The 20482-nt window shown below is 45.2% G+C and overlaps 1 protein-coding gene across 2 annotated transcripts in view; it reads left to right on the top strand.

The window, feature by feature from the left end:
- The first annotated feature begins 986 nt into the window (after window positions 1-986).
- The window catches only part of Brf1 (BRF1 RNA polymerase III transcription initiation factor subunit), a 79636-nt gene continuing 60140 nt past the window's right edge, over window positions 987-20482 (top strand). For both annotated transcript variants that reach the window (XM_004665654.2, XM_004665655.2), the window contains exon 1: window positions 987-1170. In XM_004665654.2, the coding sequence (XP_004665711.1) occupies window positions 987-1170 (184 nt within the window). The remainder of the gene's footprint in view (window positions 1171-20482) is intronic.

Below are 20482 nucleotides of genomic sequence, written 5' to 3'. Positions count from 1 at the left end.
TAGCCACCTCTCCACTCACATCTCTAAGGTCAGTCTCAGGCGGTACTCTCAATCTAGGTCCTTCCGATCCCTTCGGGCTCCAGATCTCTCCCGAAGCCCCAAGTCTGGTCACAAACCCCGCTCACCTGGGTTTTCGCCCCAGTTCTCGCCCTTCCCACAGCTCCCGACTTAGAACTAGGCCCCACCCACGTCTCGGCCCCCAGCCCCGCCCACATCCCGGCGGCGGTTCCTGGCCCTTCCCACCCGGCGGGCCCTCTCATCTCTTCCACAGCGCCGATTCCGTCACTGCCTGGACCACGAACTCGGTCCCAGCACAAGTCAGGCATGTCCGCTCTCACCGGCCCCGCCCCAGCTCCGGGTTTAGTCCTGCTTTCTCCGCCGCCGACGGGCGCCACATCCTGGGCCACCCCTCTTCGCTCCACACGCGCCTACACAGCTGCCGGCCCAGCCTTAGGCTCCACCCACCTTCCTTGTCCCGACCGCCGGTCCCGCTCCGCCCCCCCAGCCACTTTCCCTCCACCCAGCTTACGTCCTGACCCGCCACTCGCCCCGCTCCAGATCCCTCACACCACTTCCGCTGCAGGCCCCGCCCGCAGCCCCGTGCCGCGCTAGGTTCCGCCCACGTCCCTTGTGCGCCCGGCCCCGCCCGGCCGAGCCCCGCCTGCACGGTGGCGCGCAGCCGGAGAGGCTTCTCGCTCCTGATTTGGAGTTCCCGCTTCGGGCCCGTCCGCGGGTCGGCTGTTTCGTTCCCGCGCCCCGACGCGGTCTCGGTTCTTCTGCTGGACCCGCAGACCTGCCTGCCTTTGCAAGCGGCGCGGCCCGGAAGCGCGTGGTGAATCTGCGGCGGCGAATCGGCAGGCGGGGTCCCGGCGGCCTCGCGAGAGTGCAGTGCGGCCGTCGGACGCGGCTCGGCGGGCCTGGCGGGCTGAGGACCGCGGGCGGACGGCGGGGCGGCGGGCGGACCGGGCGGCTCCCGCGGCCCCACCATGACGGGCCGCGTGTGCCGCGGCTGCGGCGGCACCGACATCGAGTTGGACGCGGCGCGCGGCGATGCGGTGTGCACGGCCTGCGGCTCGGTGCTCGAGGACAACATCATCGTGTCGGAGGTGCAGTTCGTGGAGAACAGCGGCGGCGGCTCATCGGCGGTCGGCCAGTTCGTGTCGCTCGACGGTGGGTCCAGCCGTGTGTGGGAACCAAGGCGGGCGGAGACGGTTGTGTGAACACAGTGGGGACTCTGAGGCATGTTGACCCGTGGCAGGCCGTAGGGCCCCGTGGGGAAACTGAGGCAGGACCCAGTACGCACGGAAGCGCGGCCCGCTCCCCGCTTTTCCGCGCGCCCGTTTCCTCATGGGCTGCGGTCCCATCTCCGCGGGCGGGTTCGACGGAGACTGGGGATGAGATCCCAGGATCTGACAGGAGGCACTTTGCTGGTTTCTGGAGCGCGCACCTGTCCCTTGTCGTGGCGTTTCTCCTGAATGCCACTCTGACCAGTGTGTGTCTCCTGTCCTGGGGTCTATTTGCATTGCCCTAAGGGCTGGGAAGCAGGTGATGTCCTGCCCCCTGTCAACTTGCCTGTTTGCTCATTTAAAAAATATGTTTTATTCATTTATTTATTGGAAAGAGAGAGGGTAGCAAATAGAGAATGGGTATGCCAGGGTCTCCAGCCACTGCAAAGGAACTCCAGATGCGTGCGCTACTTTGTGCATGTAGCTTATGTGGGTCCTGGGGAAACGAACCTGGATCCTTAGGTTTCACAGGCAAGCGCTTTACAGTTAAGCCATCTCTGCAGCCCAGACTGCTCATTTTATGTTTGAGTTGTTTTCTTACGGTTGAGTTAAAAGAAGTATTAGTTTGTAAGAAACAAAAACACTAATCGGGGGCTGGAGGGATGGATTAGTGGTAAGGCGTTTGCCTGCAGAGCCAAAGGACCCAGGTTTGATTCCCCAGGACCCACATTAGCCAGATGCACAAGGGGCACATGTGTCTGGAGTTCGTTTGCAGTGGCTGGAGGCCCTGGTGCACCATTCTCTCCCTCTCCCTCTTTCTTCGTCAAATAAAAAATAAAAATAAAAATAAATTTAAAAACACTAATTGGTACACCAGCGTTTCTTTTCACTGCGAAGGAACATCAGATGCATGTGCATGACATGTTAGTGCATTTGGCTTCACATATGCGGTGGGCAGTAAACCCAGGTTCCCAAGCTTTGCCGGCCAGTGCCTTTAACTGCTGAGCTATTTCCCCAGCCCACATGTTAGGTTTGAGAATCTAATGTGTTCTTTTTGTAAGTCCTTTCTCATATTTGGTAAAGCAGGGGTTACTCATCTTGAAGCATTTTGTTCATCTTTTTTTTTTTTTTTCTTTCGATGTCATGCCTACGATGTCTTAACCACCTTCTGTTTTCATTCCCCCACGTAGGGTTTCACTCTAGTTCAGGCTGAAGTGGAATTCATTATGTAGTCTCAGTGTGACCTCAAACTCTTGGCGATCCCACCTCTGTCTCCAAGGGATTAAAGTCCAGTACTGCCATGCCTGGCAAGACACAGGGAGAAAGAGGCAGAGAGAGAGAGGGGGGGGGGAGGGAGGGAGGGAGGGGAGAGAGAGGGGGGAGGGGGGAGGAAGGGGGAGGGAGGGAGTGGGGGAGGGAGAGAGGGAGAGAATGGGCGCACCAGGGCCTCCAACCACTGCAAATGGACTCCAGAAGTGTGCGCCCCCTTGTGCATCTGCCTAAAGTGGGTCCTGGGGAATCAGGCCTTGAACCAGGGTCCTTAGGCTTCACAGACAAGCCCTTAACCACTAAGCCATCTCTCTAGCCCAGATGCTATTTATTTGAGAGAGAGAATGGGCATCCCAGTCCAGCCACTGCAAAGAATTGCACCACTTTGTGCATTTGGCTTACATGGGCACTGAGGAATCCTCATGCAAATGTGTTAACTGCCAAGCCATCTCTGCAGCCCCATCTGGCCCTTTCCTTTCCTTCCCTTCCCTTCCCTTCCCTTCCCCTTCCCCTTCCCCTTCCCCTTCCCCTTCCCCTTCCCCTTCCCCTTCCCCTTCCCCTTCCCCTTCCCCTTCCCCTTCCCCTTCCCCTTCCCCCTTTTCTTTTCTTTTCTTTTCTTTTCTTTTCTTTTCTTTTCTTTTCTTTTCTTTTCTTTTCTTTTCTTTTCTTTTCTTTTCTTTTCTTTTCTTTTCTTTTCTTTCTTTTTGAGGTAGGGTCTTGCTGTAGCCCAGGCTGATCTGGAATTCACTATGTAGTCTCAGAGTGGTCTCAAACTCATGACAGTCCTTCTACCTGTGCCTTTCAAGTGCTGGGATTAAAGGTGTGCATGACCAAGTCTAGCTATTTTTTTTAAAGATTTATTTTTATTTATTTGAGAGAGAGAGAGAGGAAGACAGAGTGAGTGAGAATGGGCGTGCCAGGGCCTCTAGCCAATGCAAACTCCAGACGCTTGTGCCTCTTGTGCAACTGGGTAACGTGGGACCTGGAGAATCGAATTGGAGTCCTTTGGCTGAGCAGGCATGCACCTTAACCACTAAGCCATCTCTTCAGCCTGTAACTGGCTACTTTTTATGTGGGTATTGGGGAATTGAACCTGGGTCCTTAGGACTTTCAGACAAGTGCCTTAACTGCTGCTGAGCCATCTCTCCTACCCCTACATTTTTTTAAATATTTTTTAAATTTTTTATTTATTTTATTTGAGAGCGACAGACACAGAGAAAGACAGATAGAGGGAGAGAGAATGGGCGCGCCAGGGCTTCCAGCCTCTGCAGATGAACTCCAGACGCTTTTGTGCGCCCCCTTGTGCGTCTGGCTAATGTGGGACCTGGGGAACCCAGCGCTTAACCGCTAAGCCATCTCTCCAGCCCTATTTTTTTTTTTTTTTAACTGAGAGAGCATATTACAATGAATTAGCATGCCAAGGTTTCTATCCACTGCAATCAAACTCCAGATGCATGCACAACCTTGTGCACTTGTGTCACCTTGTATGTCTGATGTACGTGGAATCTGGAGAGTTAAACATGGGTTTTTGGCTTTGCAGGCAAGCGCCTTAACTGCTAAGCCATCTCTCCAGGCCCAGCCCTTTTTTGTTTTGAGATAGGGTCCTGTTAAGTCTTGAAATCATTTTTATTTGTTACTTGTTTGTTTATTTTTGTTGTTTTTTGTTTTTTTTTTTTTAAATTTTTTTTTTTGGTTTATTTTATTTATTTATTTGAGAGCAACAGACAGAGAGAGAAAGAGGCAGATAGAGAGAGAGAGAGAGAGAGAATGGGTGCTCCAGGGCCTCCAGCCACTGCAAACGAACTCCAGATGCATGCACCCCCTTGTGCATCTGGCTAATGTGGGTCCTGGGGAATCGAGCCTCGAACCAGGGTCCTTAGGCTTCACAGGCAAGCGCTTAACCGCTAAGCCATCTCTCCAGCCCTGTTTTTTGTTTTTTAAGAGAGGGTCTCACTGTAGTCCATGCTGGCCTGGAATTCGCTGTGTTGTTCCAGGGTGGCCTCAAATTCACAGTGATCCTCCTTCCTTGGTTTTCACTGGAAATAAGTGTGCTACCATGCCCAGGCTGACCTGGAATTCACTATGTAGTTTCAGGCTGGCCTTGAGTTCGCGGTGATATCCTACCTCTGCCTCCCAAGTGCTGGATTAAAGGCATGTGCCACCATGCCCAGCTCTAATTTTAAAATGTCTTTTTTTTTTTTTTTGGTTTCTTGAGGTAGGGGCTCACTTTATCACAGGCTGATCTGGAATTCACTTTGTAGTCTCAGGGTAGCCTTGAACTCACGGTGATGCTCCTACCTCTGCCTCTCGAGTGCTGGGATTAAAGGCATGCACCGCCATGCCCAGCAAACAAGGGCTTTTAACTGCTTAGTCATCTCTCCAGCCCCTCCAATTCACCTTGTGGTAGTCCAAACTGGCCTGGAATTAATCTTCCCACCTCAGCCTCACAAGTAGCTGGGATTACAGGCCTGCACTATCAGTCTTCGCCTCTTTTTTTTTTTTTTTTGAGGTAGGGTCTAGCCCAGGCTAACCTGGAATTCACTATGTTGTCTCAGAGTGGCTTCTAACTCTCAGCAGTCCTACCTCTGCCTCACAAGTGCTGGGATTTAAGGTGTGTGATATGGTACCCGGCTCTTGTATTTTTGAGACGTGGTCACAGTATGTTGACTAGACAAACTTTTTCCAGCAATCTTGCCTCTGCCTCCTAAGTACTGGTGTTATAAACATGTACTACTATGCCTATATGTACTATATTCACTATTCAGGGTGGCCTTGAACTTGAAGCAGTCCTACCTCTGCCTCCCAAGTGCTGGGATAAAAGGGGTGTGCTATCATGCCTGGCTGTATATATTTTTTTAATATTTTTATTTGCCACTAGAGAGAGAGAGAGAAGAGAGAGACAGACAGAATGAGTGTGCCAGGGCCTCCATCCATAGTAAATGAACTCCAGATGCATGCACCACTTTGTGCGTGTGTCTTTATTTTGGTACTGGGTAGTTGAACTCAGGTTGTTAGGTTTCACACCTTGCTTAAATGACTTTTTTTTTTTCTTCGAGGTAGGGTCTCATTCTAGTTTAAGCTGACCTGGAATTCACTATGTAGTCTCAAGGTGGCCTCGAATTCATGGTAATCCTCCTACCCCTGAGTGCTGGGATTAAAGGCATGTGTCACCACCCTCAGTTAAATGACTTTTTAACAATATTTTATTTGCAAGGCCCCTTTTCCTTTCTGATGCCTGTATTTTGTGTTTTCTTTCCATTGTGTCTCTTGCTGGCTTATCAGTTTTGTTAATCTTTCCAAAGAACTGGCTTTGGAGTTTAGTTATCCCTCCTGCTTTTCCCTCCCTGTGGTGTGTTTCACATGTCACATAAGTCCTTACTCTTTCTCGGATGACTTTCCCAAGTGTGTGTTTGGAACTGCTGGGACAGTGACTTGGGATGCATTGTCTATAGTTGCCTCATAGCTACCAAGACATTGATGTCTATAGAGGTGATAACACCATTGTGGTAGCAGACATGTAGTGCTGTATCCATGTCCTGGTGACAGTGTGTTGTCCTTACCAGATCCCCAGAGCATCAGGGAAAGCACTGTGGATTTGGGGTGGGGTTACCTCTCACCCATGCATGCTGGAAAATCCTGGTCAGAGGTGTTGAACAAAAGTGCAGACAGGCTCTCCAGCAGCACAAGATAGCTCTCTGGGGAGAGAGCCCCAGTGACCAGCCCTGAGGGCCCTGGCAGGCCTACTGTGGGCTGCTGGTTCTCAATCCTGATTGTGTGTGTGTGTGTGTGTGTGTGTGTGTGTGGGCGGGGAGCTTATCCCTGGAGGGAGGCACCAGCCATTCTGCATAGTCCTTCCATCTTCAGGTGTCCACCTGACTCCCTCACCCCATCAGCATGACTGCATGGGCCGGAAATTGGCAATTTGTTTCATTTTTCTGCCCTCTTGTAGGTCTCTGGTGCCCCTTATTCAGCTTGCCACTTTCCTCCAGTTTCAATCTAAAGCTGAGTTTTTCTTTTTTCGAGGTAGGGTTTTGCTCTAGCCCAGGCTGACCTGGAATTCATTATGTAGTCTCAGGGTGGCCCCAAATTTACAGCAATCCTCCTACCTCTGCCTCCCAAGTGCTGGGATTAAAAGCATGTGCCACTATGCCCAGTAAGCTGAGGTTTTTCATTGGTGGCTGTCTCATAGTTTCTGTGGCTTTTGTTTTTTTCCCTAAGTGCCCTTGCTTATTGAGAACTAAGCTGAAAACTTCATTCTACTCAGGAATTTATAGTTAAGACTTCAGGGTGGGTGGCTAGAGGCCTGCAGCAGGAGGATCCTAGCAGTGGAAATTATTCACTTCACACCTGTACTGTGGTGTTGGGACCTTTCTGAGTAAGCTTGTTCAGAGGAGAGTTGTGGGCATCAGGACTATAAGGCTCAGGGACCAAATGCAAGGCAGTGGGTGGCTGTAGAAGCTGGAGCTTGATGGAGGCCACTAGGGTCTTGGTTTGCTTCTGTGTACAAACTACCTAGTGCTGGCCTGTGTCCTCTGAGGCCCCCTTCTGGCAATGGGTGGTGGCCCATATGCTTCTGCTGTCTTCTCTGGACTTGTGGCCACTACAAGCATGAATGTTGCAGAGGAGCTTCTACACCAGATGACCTGTGGCGCCTGTCTCTTTGGGGACTCTCCTGTCCCTGTGCAGCAAACATGTCTATTTCCAAGAACACACAGAGGAGACTCCAGGGGGAAAGAGAAAAAAAAAAGAAAAAAAGAGTAGCCAAGAACACCTGGGAAACACAGTAGGCCTGCTGGGCAGCCACTAGGCCATGTGCAGCTCCAGCTGAGGGTAATGGGCTTGCCTGGAGCAGCGATGAGCAGGGCTTTGCTTGGTGGTGGGGAAGAGGTACCCCCAGCCCTTCTAGCAGCAGCAGAAGCTGTTGATGACCAGAACTGGCCCTACTCCATCTGTTCACTCCTTGTGTTTTGCATGGTCGCAATGCAATCAGTTTCAGTGAGGCAGTGGGAACCACCTCTCGGTAGGAACCCAGCACCAACTAGATGCAAGCAGTGTGGGTGCTATTACCAGGGAACTCTTAGCACCCTACTGCTGCTAGAACAAGCTGCCACAGACCTTCAAGAAACTAACTGCAGAGTCCTTGAGGAGGCCACAGAGGGTTAGGCAGAGGCATGCAAGGAGCTGCTGATATGAGAATTTGAGGGAGGCTGGGGGTGATCCAGGGCAGAACCCAGTTGTGGGTTCTCTAAAAAACCTAGCCCTGCTTCATTGTCCATATATCCTAATTTCTGTTTTGCCGGTGGTAGTAGGGTCTCACTCTGGTCCAGGCTGACCTGGAATTAACTCTGTCATCTCAGGGTGGCCTTGAACTCATGGCAATCCTCCTACCTCTGCCTCCCGAGTGCTGGGATTAAAGGCGTGCGCCACCACGCCCGGCTGGTAGTTTTTTTAAAATTTAGAATTTTTACATTTGAAATCTTGTAAATAAGGAAGCTCATTATAGAAGGCCACATTAGAGTTACTGACTAGACCAGAACAGCCACAGAAACAGTTGTTTCTAGATAACACAACATTATTTTTTTCTGATTTTTATTTTTTATTGACAACTTCCATGATTATAAACAATATCCCATGGTAATTCCCTCCCTCCCCTTCGACACTCCACTCTCCATCATATCCCCTCCTTCTCTCAATAGTCTCTTTTATTTATTTATTTAATTTTTTTTGGTTGTTCATTTTTTATTTATTTATTTGAGAGTGACAGACATAGAGAGAAAGGCAGAGAGAGAGAAAGAGAGAGAGAGAAAGAGAGAGGGAGGGAGGGAGGGAGGGAGAGAGAATGGGTGCGCTAGGGCCTCCAGTCACTACAAACAAACTCCAGATGCATGTGCCCCCTTGTGCATTTGGCTAACGTGGATCCTGAGAAATGGAGCCTTGAACCGGGGTCCTTAGGCTTCATAAGCAAGCGCTTAACTGTTAAGCCATTTCTCCAGCCTTCTCTTTTATTTTGATGCCATGATCTTTTCCTCCTATATGTTGGTCTTGTATAGGTAGTGTCAGGCACTGTGAGGTTATGATTATCCAGGCCATTTTGTGTCTGGAGGATCACGTTGTAAGGAGTCCTACCCTTCCTTTTGCCTTTACGTTCTTTCTGCCACCTCTTCCACAATCTAACTTTTATTTTTAATATTTTTATTTGTGTTAAAATACTCTATTTTTATTTATTTATTCTTTTGCTTTTTCGATGTAGGGTATCACTTTAGCCCAGGCTGACCTGGAATTCACTATGTAGTCTCAGGGTGGCCTTGAACACACGGCGATCCTTCTACCTCTGCCTCCCAAGTGCTGGGATTAAAGGAGTGCATCACCATGCACGACTATTTTTATATTTTTATTTGAGAGAGATAAAAAGGGAAAGGGAGAGAGAATGGCCATACCAGGGCCTCCAACCCCTGCAAATGAACTCCAGGCATGTGTGTCACCTTGTGCTTCTAGTTCATGTGGGACCTGGGGAATAGAACCTGGGTCCTGGGGTTTGTAGGCAAGCACCCTAACCGCTAAGCCATCTCTCCATCCCTAATATTTTTTGTTTATTAATGAGCAGAGTGATTGTGTGTGTGTGGGGGGAGGGCAGGCCAGAGCCCCTTGCCACTGCAAACATACTCTAGACTCCTATTTTGCTATGTGCATCTGGTTTTACATAAGCACTAGCAAATCATACTTAGCCCAGCAGGATTTGTAAACAAGCACCTTTAAATGGTGAGCCATCATCCTAGTTCCAACCCAGACTTTTTAAAATTTTATCTTTTTATTTTTGTTTTTTTCAAGATAGGGTCTCTTTCTAGTCCAGGATGACTTGGAATTCACTCTGTAATCCCAGGCTGTCCTGGAACTCACTATGATCATCCTACCTCTGCCTCCCCAGTGCTAGGTAACAGACGCCTTTAATCATAGCACTTGGGAGGCATAGATCACTGGGTTCCAGGATAGCCTGGGACTACAGAGTGAGTTCCAGGTCAGTCAGGGCTAGAGACCCTACTTCAAGAAAGGAAAAAAGAGGGCTGGGAGATGGCTTAGTGGTTAAATGCTTGCTTGTGAAGTCTAAGGACCGTGATTTGAGGCTCAATTCCCCAGTACCCAAGTAAGCCAGATGCACAAGGTGGGAAGACTTTTAAGAACTGAGTTGTGTGTGTGGCGGTTTGATTCAGGTATGACTCGTAAACTTAGTTGTTCTGAATGCTAGGTTCCCAGCTGCTAGAGATTTGGGAATTAACACCTCCTGGAGGCAGTGTATTGTTGGGGGTAGGCTTATGTATATTATAGCCAGTGTCCCCTTGCCAGTGTTTGGCACACTCTCCTGTTCCTATTGTTCACCTTATGTTGGCCAGGGGGTGATGTCCACCCTCTGTTCATGCCATTGTTTTCCCCTGCCATCATGCAGCTTCCCCCTCAAGCCTGTAAGCCAAAATAAACCTTTTCCCCCCACAAGCTGCTCTTGGTTGGGTGATGATTTCTACCAGCAATGTGGACCTAACAAAATAAAAAGATAAAAATTTAAAAAGTCTGGGTTGGAACTAGAATGATGGCTCACCATTTAAAAGTGCTTGTTTACAAATCCTGCTGGCCTAAAAGTTGGTATTGAGGAGTAGTGTCAGCTGCTGTTAGACACCTACTTGACTGTGTGGTTTTGGCTTTTTGGAGCTGATTTTCAAGAGGAATGTGGGAGGATTTGAAACCTTGGCCTAAGAGATGTCTTGCAGTGCTGTAAGTACAGCTTGATGGACTCTTCTGGTCAGAGTTGAAAGACCTGAATGCAGTAAGAACTATGGGCTATGAAGTTTGTCTTGTGAGGGTGAGAAAGAGCATTGCCTGGACTGGGATAGAAGCAGTTTGTGTGAGAGGCTTGCTGTTGTGCCCGTGTCCTGAGAATTTGTACAAGGGTGCATTGAGTAGAAATGGACTGGTGTGAGGAGAGGGATATGGCACAGAAAAAAATAAACTCTGTGGGCTGAAACTTATGCCTGTTCAACTGCAATTATATACAAGTTTATAGCCTTTGGTTTCTTTTTCTCAATTTTTATTAACATGTTCCATGAATATAAAAAATATCCCATGGTAATACCCTCTGTCCCTCCACTTTCCCCTTTGAAATTCATTGTCCATCATATCCCCTCCCCATCTCAATCAGTCTCTCTTATTTTGATGTCATGATCTTTTCTTCCTCTTATGATGGTCTTGTGTAGGTAGTGTCAGGCACTATGAGGTCATGGATATCAAGGCCATTTTATGTCTGGAGGGAGCATGTTGTAAGGAGTCCTACCCTTCCTTTGGCTCTTACATTCTTTCCGCCACCTCTTCCGCATTAGACCCTGACCCTTGGAAGGTGTGATCGAGATGTTACTCAGTACTCCAGTCACTTCTTTCCATCACCATGATACCTTCTGAGTCGTCCTAAGGTCACTGCCATCTGAAATGAGAAGATTAACTACCCAAAGTGAGAGTAGCATTAATATAAGGGTATAAATATTAAGAGAAGTGCTTACTGAGCAGTTTGATAAGCATACTATATACATTTATCCAGACATCAGATTTTACACCCCTAGCATAGCCCATTTTTTAATTGGCTTACTTGATTTCTTATTAATTTTTTGAATTCTTTGTATATCCTAGATACTAATCCTCTATCAGATGTATAGCTGGCAAAGATTTTTTCCCATTCTGTAGGTTGCCTCTTTGCTTTATTCACAGTGTCACTGTGCAGTACAAAATCTTTGTAATTTCATGAGGTTCCAGCGGTTAATCTGTGGTTTTATTGTGTGAGCAATTGGGGTTATATTCAGAAAGTCTTTGCCAAGACCAATATGTTGAAGGGTTTCCCCTACTTTTTCCTCTACCAGTTTCAGAGTTTCAGGTCTGATGTTAAGCTCTTTAATCCATTTGGACTTAATTCTTGTGCATGGAGAGAGAGAAGAATCTACTTTCATCCTTCCATAGATACATATCCACTTTTCCCAGCACCATTTGCTGAAGAGGCTGTTTTTTCTCCAATGAGTATTTTTGGCATTAAAATTTTTTTTTTGTTTATTTTTATTTATTTACTTGAGAGTAAAGACAGAGAGAAAGAGAGAGAGAGAATGGGCATGTCAGGTCCTCTAGCCACTGAAAACTACTCCAGACATGTGCACCCCCTTGTGTATCTGGCTAACATGGGTCTTGGGGAATCAAACCTTGAACCAGGGTCCTTAGGCTTCACAGGCAAGTGCTTAACTGCTAAGTCATCTCTCCAGTCCTATTTTTGGCATTTTTATCGAATATCAGGTGACTATAGCTACCCGGACTTGCATCTGGGTCCTCTATTCTATTCCAGTGATCTACATGTCTGCTTTTGTGCCAGTAGTACCATGCTGTTTTTGTTACTGTGGCTCCGTAGTATATGTTAAAGTCAGGTATGGTGATACCACCAGCCTTATTTTTGTTGTGCAGTATTATTTTAAATATTCGAAGTTTTTTGAGATTCCAAATGAATTTTTGGATTACATTTTTTTATTTCTTTGAAGAATGCTGTTGGAATTTTGATGGGGATTGCATTAAATGTGTAGATTTTGGTAAGCTTGACAATTGCACAATGTTGATTCTTCCGATCCAGGAACAAGGGATGTTTTTCCATTTCTTATTGCCTTCTGCATTTTTTCTCCTTTAGTGTTTTAAAGTTTTCACTGTAGAGATCCTTTACTTACTTGGCTAGGTTTATTCCAAGGTATTTTATTTTCTTTGATGCAGTTGTGAATGGGAGTGATTCTCTGATTTCATCCTCTGTGTGTGTGTTGTTAGCATATAGGAAGGCTACTGATTTCTGTGTATTTATTTTACATCCTGCTACATGGCTGTTGATGTTTATCAGTTCTAACAGTTTTCTGGTAGAATCTGTAGGTTCTGTTATATGTAGAATCATGTCATCTGCAAATAATGATAACTTGATCTCTTCCTTTCCAATTTGTATCCCTTTTATATGTGTCTTTTGTCTTATTGCTATGGCTACTCCCAGTACTATATTAAATAAAAATGGGGACAGTGGACACCCTTGTCTTGTTCCTGATTTTAGTGGAAAAGCTTCCAGTTTTTCCCCATTTAGTAATATGTTGGCTGTAGGCTTGTCATAAATCGCCTTTATTATATTGAGATATGTTCCTTCTAATCCCAGTCTCTGTAGGGATATTGAATTTTGTCAAATAATTTTTCTGTGTGTAATGAGATTATCATGTCATTTTTATCCTGCAGTCCATTTATATAATGTATAATATAATTTATCAATTTGCATATGTTGAACCATCCCTGCATCTTTGGGATAAAGCCTACTTCGTCAGGGTGAATGATCTTTCTGATATCAGGGTGATGCTGGCTTTGTAGAAGGAGTTGGTAGGATTCCTTCTTCTATTTTATGGAAAAGCTTAAGAAGCAATGGTGTTAGTTCTTCCCTAAAGGACTGGTAAAATTCAGCAGTGAATCCACCTGGGCTTGGACTTTTTTTAGTTGGGAGATTTTTGATAACTGCTTGGCTCTCCATACTCGTTATAGGTCTATTTAAGTGATTAATCACATCTTGATTTACTTTAGGTAGGTCATATAAATCAAGGAAATCATCCATTTCTTTCAGATTTTCATACTTAGTGGAGTATATGTTTTTATAGTATGTCCCTTGAGTTTTTGAATTTTTCTGGTATCTGTTGTGATGTTGCCTTTTCATCATTAATTTTATTAAATTCTGTCTCTTTTCTTTTGGTCAGATTTAGATTTGCTAAGGGTTTATCAATCTTGTTTATCCTTTTTAAGAACCAACTCTTTGTTTCATTGATTCTTTGGATGATTTTTTTGGTTTCTGCTTCATTAATTTCTGCCCTAATCTTTAGTATTTCTTCCCATCTACTGATGTTTGGTTTGCCTTGTTCATCTTTTTCCAAGGCTTTAAGGTGAAGCATTAGGTTGTTTACTTGAGACCTTTCTTGTTTCTTAATATAGGCACTTAAAGCTATAAATTTACCTCTCAGGACTGCCTTCAATGTGTCTCAAAGGTTTTGGTATGTTGTGTTTTCATTATCATTAGACTATGAATTTTTTTATTTCCTTCTTGATTTCTTCATTGACCCATCCATCATTTAGTATTGTATTGTTTGCTTTCCATGATTTTGTGAATGCTGTATAGCTTTTTTTGCTATTGATTTGTAGTTTGATTCCTTGTGGTCAGAGTGAAAAGAATTATTTCTATTTTCCTGTATTTTTAAGATTTGCTTTGTGTCTTAATATATGGTCTATTTTAGAGAATGTTGCATGTGCTGCTGAAAAGAATGTATATTCTGTAGCATTTGAATGAAATATCCTATATATATCTGTTTGGTCCCTTTCTTGTATGACCTCATTTAATCCAGATGCCTCGCTTTATTTTATCCCAGAATGACCTGTCAATTGATGAGAGTGGGGTGTTGATGTCATCAACTACCACTATATTTGGTGTTACTTTGTGACCTTAGTTCTAATAGCATTTGTTTGATGAAGTTGGGAGCCCCCATGTTAGGTGCATATATGTTTAGGATTGTAATGTTCTCCTGTTGGAGTGTGCCTTTAGTCAATATAAAGTGACCTTCCTTATCTTTCCTAACTAATGCTGGATTGACATCTACTATATCAGATACTAGGTTAGCAATACCTGCTTGTTTTCTAGGCCCATTTGCTTGAAACACCGTTTTCCAACCTTTCACCCTTTGTAGAAAGCTGAGTTTCTTGGAGGCAATAAAATTGAAGGATCCTGCTTTTTAACCCAGTCGGCAAACCTATGTCTTTTGGTCAGGGCATAGAGCCATTGATACTAAGGATATTATTGAAAGGTGTGTTTTATTTTTTATTTTTTTTGTAGTTATTCCAGTTTTACCTTTGCATTCTTGTGTTAACTAGTATTTGAGTATTTGTTTGCTTGTTTTTTCCAGGTTCCTTATTTGTGTGCTTTTCTTTCTCTTCAGCATGGAGGATTCTTTCAAGTATTTTCTGTAGAGCTGGGTTTGTCTTCAAATATTCCTTTAGCCTGCTTTTGTTGTAGAATGTCCTTATATCTCTGTCTATTTGAATGGATAGCTCTTTGCAGGATAAAGTCATCTTGGTTGACAGTTGTTATCTTTCCGAACATGGAATACATCGTTCCAGGCCCTTCTGGCTTGCTATGATCCTGATGGGCTTGCCTTTCTTTGTAGGTAACTTGATTTTTCTCTCTAATTGCTTTCAATATACTTTCTTTGGTTTGTATGTTTGGTAGTTTAATTATAATATGGCAAGGAGAGGTTCTTTCCAGGTTTTGTCTAGTTGGTATTCTAAAGGCTTCCTGTATCTGCATTTGCACCTCTTTTCCAGTTTGGGGGAAGTTTTCTTCTATGATTTTGTTGAAAATGCCTACTATGCCTTTGGAGTGAAATTCTCCTTCTACTGTACCCTGAATTCTTATGTTTGATCTTTTCAAAGTGTCCCGAATATCTTGAAATTCCCATTCCTACTTTCTTATTGATTTGTCTTTCTCTTTGTTGTACTGTATTAGATCTACAACCTAGTTTAGATATTCTGTCCTCTCCTTTATCCATTCTACTGGTGAGATTTTCTACAGAGTTTTTCATTTCATTGACTGTGTTCCTCCTTGCTAGTAATTCTGACTGGTTTTTCTTTATTATTTCTATTTCCTTATTTATGCCTTGAACTGACCTCTTTATTTCATTAAATTGGTGTCCTGTGTCTTTGATTCCTTTGATTTCCTCTTTCATTCCTTTGATTTCTTCTTTGACTTCTTTGAGCATATTAATAATCATTCTTTTGAAATCTTTGTCAGGCCTTTTCTCTAACTTATTCTCACTTGATGTCATTTTTAATGCATTAATACTTTTGGTAGATTTATATTATCTTGATTTTTGGTGTTTCTTGTGTCATGATGTATATATTTTTGCATCTTGGATTAATTCAATGCTTGGATTTTCTAGGTAGCTGCAGAATTATTAGATGTATCAATCAATCTGATGTTATACATCTTCAGGGTAGGAGCTTAAGGGGCTGGGTTGTGGCTCTCAAGACTCTCAGAGTATCTACAAAAGTGACGCTAGGTGTTGGGTTTGCCTGCACTGAGAGTATTCAGGTAGGCTGAGTGGAACAAAATACAGGCAGATTCTAAAATTTAACTAAACACTGTACACTTTCAATGAAAAACAGCACAGAGTATTTATGCAAGAGTAGGTATTATGACAACCAGATCCTCTAACAAAGTCACAGTCCCTTAGGGTGTGTGTTGCCCTACACTCTTAATCCTGTCAACTGGGAGGTTAAGATTTCTGGTCTGTTGAGTGTTCCAAGTCAGCTTGTGACCAAGTGAGACCCTTTCCTAATGAACAACAGGAGTGGAAACAAAGCCACTATAAGTCAAGAAGCAACAAATAACAAGCCCAAAATACAGCTTATTTAAGAATGGCAAATCCAACCATCCATCAGACTTAACATATAATTTATCCTGATATGGAAGGTGCAATTAGCACTTCTGGTTCTGGCCTATATACCAGGTGGGTATTGACCTGGTATAATCCCAGTTACCTTTTGGGATGATTTTGGTCTCAGTCATGCTGCACTACTGCTTGGATCCTTGTTTGCTGTGCTGTGGGTTCAAGTAGGCTGGATGGGTCACATGGTTTGTGCTCTGTTCACTAGTGCTGGGTGCTGTGAGCTCCCTTCCCCAGGTCTCTGGTGCTTGGTGGCGGAGTGGGGTGAGACTATGGATGGTTGGTCTAGTTCTCCTGCTGGTCCATGTGATCCTCTACCTCAGGAGTTGTTTTTTTTTTTTTTTTTTTTTTTTAAGGCAGAGTTTTACTCTACTCCAGGCTGACCTGGAATTCACTATGTAGTCTCAGGGTGGCCTTGAACTCAGTGATCCTCCTACCTTTGCCTCCCAAGTGCTGGGATTAAAGGTGTGCACCACCATGCCCAGCTCAACTATGAGGACTTTTAAAGTTGGACTGAATGCATTGTATTTTATATCATGTATCGTAATCAGTTTATGGGAGTTAGGGGTGGAATGTGGTGGTTTGATTTAGGTGTGCCCCATAAAGTTGGGTGTTCTGAATGCTAGGATCCCTGCTAATAGTGGTTTGGGAATTAACACCTCGTGGAGGTGGTGGGGGTGGGCTTATGGGTTTTGTAGACACTGTCTTCCTTGCCAGTGTTTGGCACACTCTCCTGTTCCTATTGTCTACCTTATGTTGACCAGGGGTCGATGTCCACCCCCTGCTCATGCCATTGTTTCCCCTTGCCATCATGGAGCTTTCCCCTTGAGTCTGTAAGTCAAAATAAACCTCCTTTTTCCCACAAGGTGCTCTGTTTTTATTTATTTATTTGTTTTTTCAAGGGAGTGTCTCACTCTAGCCCAGGCTGACCTGGAATTCATTAGGCTATGTAGGGAGAGAATGGGTGCACCAGGGCCTCCAGCCATACGCCACCTTGTGCATCTGGGTCTTGAGGAATCGAACCTGGGTCCTTTGGTTTTGCATTCAAACGCTTTAACCACTAAGCATCCCTCCTGCCTGAGCATGCAAGAACTTTTAGAAAACATTTTTAAGTTTGTTTATTTATTTACTTATTCATTTATTAGAGAGAGAGGCAGATAGAAAAAGAATGGGCATGCCAGGGCCTTTAACCACTGCAGTTGAATGCCAGATGCATGGTTACCATTTGCATCTGGCTTACGTGGGTACGGGAATTGAATCTGGGTCTTTAGGCTTTGTAGGCAAGTGCCTTAACTGGTAAGCCATCTCTCTCTCCAAGCCCAGATTCATGACTTATTTTTTGGAGCTGTCAGTCAGGTTTTATTAAAACATTTGACAACCTCCATACATGTACACAATATACTCTGATCATAATCCCCTCCTGCCACCCTCCTTTCATTCACAACTCCATCAGTCAGGGCCTTGAATGCATGGCAATCCTCCTACCTCTGCTTCCTAAGTGCCACCATGCCCAGCCATCAATTAGGTGTTTTTTTTTTTAATTGACAATTTCCATAATTATAAACAATATCCATGGTAATTCCCTTCCTCCCCCACTTTCCCCTTTGAAACTCCCCTCTCCATCATATCCGCTCCCTTTCTTTTCTTTTTATTTATTTATTTTTTTTGGTTTTTCGAGGTAGGGTCTCACTCTAGCCTAGGCTGACCTGGAATTCACTATGGAGTCTCAGGGTGGCCTCGAACTCACAGCGATCCTCCTACCTCTGCCTCCTGAGCGCTGGGATTAAAGGCATGCACCACCACACCCGGCTAGTCCGCTCCCTTTCTTTTTTTAAAAAAATTTTTTTTTTTTGTTATTTTTTTTTAATTTATTTATTTATTTGAGAGCGACAGACACAGAGAGAAAGACAGATAGAGGGAGAGAGAGAATGGGCGCGCCAGGGCTTCCAGCCTCTGCAAACGAACTCCAGACGCGTGCGCCCCCTTGTGCATCTGGCTAACGTGGGACCTGGGGAACCGAGCCTCGAACCGGGGTCCTTAGGCTTCACAGGCAAGCGCTTAACCGCTAAGCCATCTCTCCAGCCCCGCTCCCTTTCTTAATCAGTCTCTCTTTCATTTTGATGTCATGACATTTTCTTTTTAATATGATGGTCTTGTCTAGGTGGTGTCAGGCACTGTAAGGTCATGGATATCTAGGCCATTTTGTGTCTGGAGGAGCATGTTGTACTGAGGCCTATCCTTCCTTTGGCTCTTACATTCTTTTTTTTTAAAATTAATTAATTATTTATTTGAGAGCGACAGACACAGAGAGAAAGACAGATAGAGGGAGAGAGAGAGAATGGGCGCGCCAGGTCTTCCAGCCTCTGCAAACGAACTCCAGACGCGTGCGCCCCCTTGTGCATCTGGCTAACGTGGGACCTGGGGAACTGAGCCTCGAACCGGGGTCCTTAGGCTTCATAGGCATGCGCTTAACCGCTAAGCCATCTCTCCAGCCCAGCTCTTACATTCTTTCTGCCACCTCTTCTGCAATGGACCCTAAGCCATGGAAGATGTGATTGAGATATTTCAGTGCTGAGCACTCCTCTGTCACTTCTCAGCACCATGGTGCCTTCTGAGTCATCTCAAGGTCACTGCCATCTGAAAAAGGAAGGTTCTCTAACAAAAAGTGAGAGTACCATTAGCATATGGGTATGATCATTAAAAGAAGTGTTTACTGTGCTGTTTGGTGAGCATAATATATACTTTTAGCCAGACAGCAGCAGGTGTTATACCTCTAAGGCTCATGACTACCCTGTTGTAGGTTTTTAGTATCAGGCATGTATTCCCTCCCATGGAATGGGCCTCTTAGATTTTGATTAGCTCTCCCTCCACCTATCCTTCTCTTACTCTCGTCCCCTGACCTCACTTAGGTCTTTTCACCCCCTTAATCTGTTCTTTTACATACACACACACACACACACCATCTGTGGTTGTTTGATTCAGGTGTCCCCCATGAACTTAGGTACACACACACCCACACACACCCACACACACACACACACCATCTGTGGTTGTTTGATTCAGGTTCCCCCATGAACTTAGGTGTTCTGAATGCTAGGTTCCCAGCTGATGGATATTTGGGAATTAATGCCTCCTGGAGGGAGTGTACTGTTGGGGGTGGGCTTATGGGTGTTATAGCCAGTTTCCCCATGCCAGTGTTTGGCACACTCTCCTGTTGCTGTTGTCCACCTTATGTTCACCAGGGGGTGATGTCCACCCTCTGCTCATGCCATCATTTTCCCCTGCCATCGTGGAGCTTCCCCTCGAGCCTGTAAACCAAAATAACTCTTTTCCAGAAGCTGCTCTTGGTTGGGTGATTTCTACCAGCAGTGTGAACCAGACTGCAACATTAAAGTTGTACCGAGGAGTGGGATTGCTGCTAGACACCTGACTGTGTGGCTTTGGCCTTTTGGAGCTAATTTTAAAGAGGAATGTGGAAGGATTTGAAACCTTGCCCTAAGAGATGCCTTGCAGTGCTGTGACTACAGCTTGATGGACTATTCTGGTCAGAGTTGAAAGACCTGAATGTAGTAAGAACTATGGACTGTGAGGTTTGGCTTATGAGGGTGAGTGAGAAAGAGCTTTGCTTGGACTGGGATAGCAGCTTGTGTGAGAAACTTGCTCTTATGCTCATGTCCTGAGAAGGTGTGCAGGGTTGCTTTGCATAGAAGTGAACTGGTGTGAGTAGAGGGATATGGCACAGAAAGGAAAATATGTGTAAACTGTTGCACATTTAGCTGCAACTAAGTGATTACAATCCCTTGAGACTGGGCCAGTTGACCTGCGCTGGGGCAACAGGAAGAATGTGTGTTCTTTTGAAGGGGCCTGAGTGCTCAAGAAGTGTCCTGTTCTTCAAAGTCTGCTTTATTCCCCCTGGATTAACAAATTGGCACCCTACCTGGTATTATGGAGTATAAGAAATGCTGGAAAGAGGGTCATTGAGTTTGCAACACGCTCTTGTGATTTGGAAATGGCCATGGGCAGTGTGAAGCAGTTTTGCTGGTTGCCTGCATAGAGACCCCATGGGGCCATGAAGATGAACCACGGATTGCAGTGGAGACCCAGTGGAGATGCCGGGACTACGAGATGGCTGCTAAGGAGCTACTGGCCCCAATGAAGTTTTCCAGGACTGTGAGTAGCCTAGCTGGAGAGCGGAATTGGAATGCCAGAGACTTGTTACTGGTTAGAATTATGGGACTTGGAGACTTGTCACTGGCTAGAGTTGCTGGACTTGAAGCTACAGAGTTTGATATTTGCCCTGGTTGTTTAAATCTTGTATTAGTTGAATGTTTCTTTGCTATGCCCAATGCCATCTTTTGCAGTGTGAATATTTATTTTGTGCCATTCTGGGTTTTTTGAGTTTTTTGTTTTTTTTTTTTGCCATTATGGCTGTTAAAAGACCTTGGATTATGGGGATGTTTGAAAAACATT

The sequence above is a fragment of the Jaculus jaculus genome, chromosome 7, assembly GCF_020740685.1.
Source record: "Jaculus jaculus isolate mJacJac1 chromosome 7, mJacJac1.mat.Y.cur, whole genome shotgun sequence".
Taxonomy (NCBI): Eukaryota; Metazoa; Chordata; class Mammalia; order Rodentia; family Dipodidae; genus Jaculus; species Jaculus jaculus.
The sequence above is the reverse complement of the archived record's forward strand: the minus strand, read 5'-3'. Positions and strand labels throughout refer to the sequence as shown.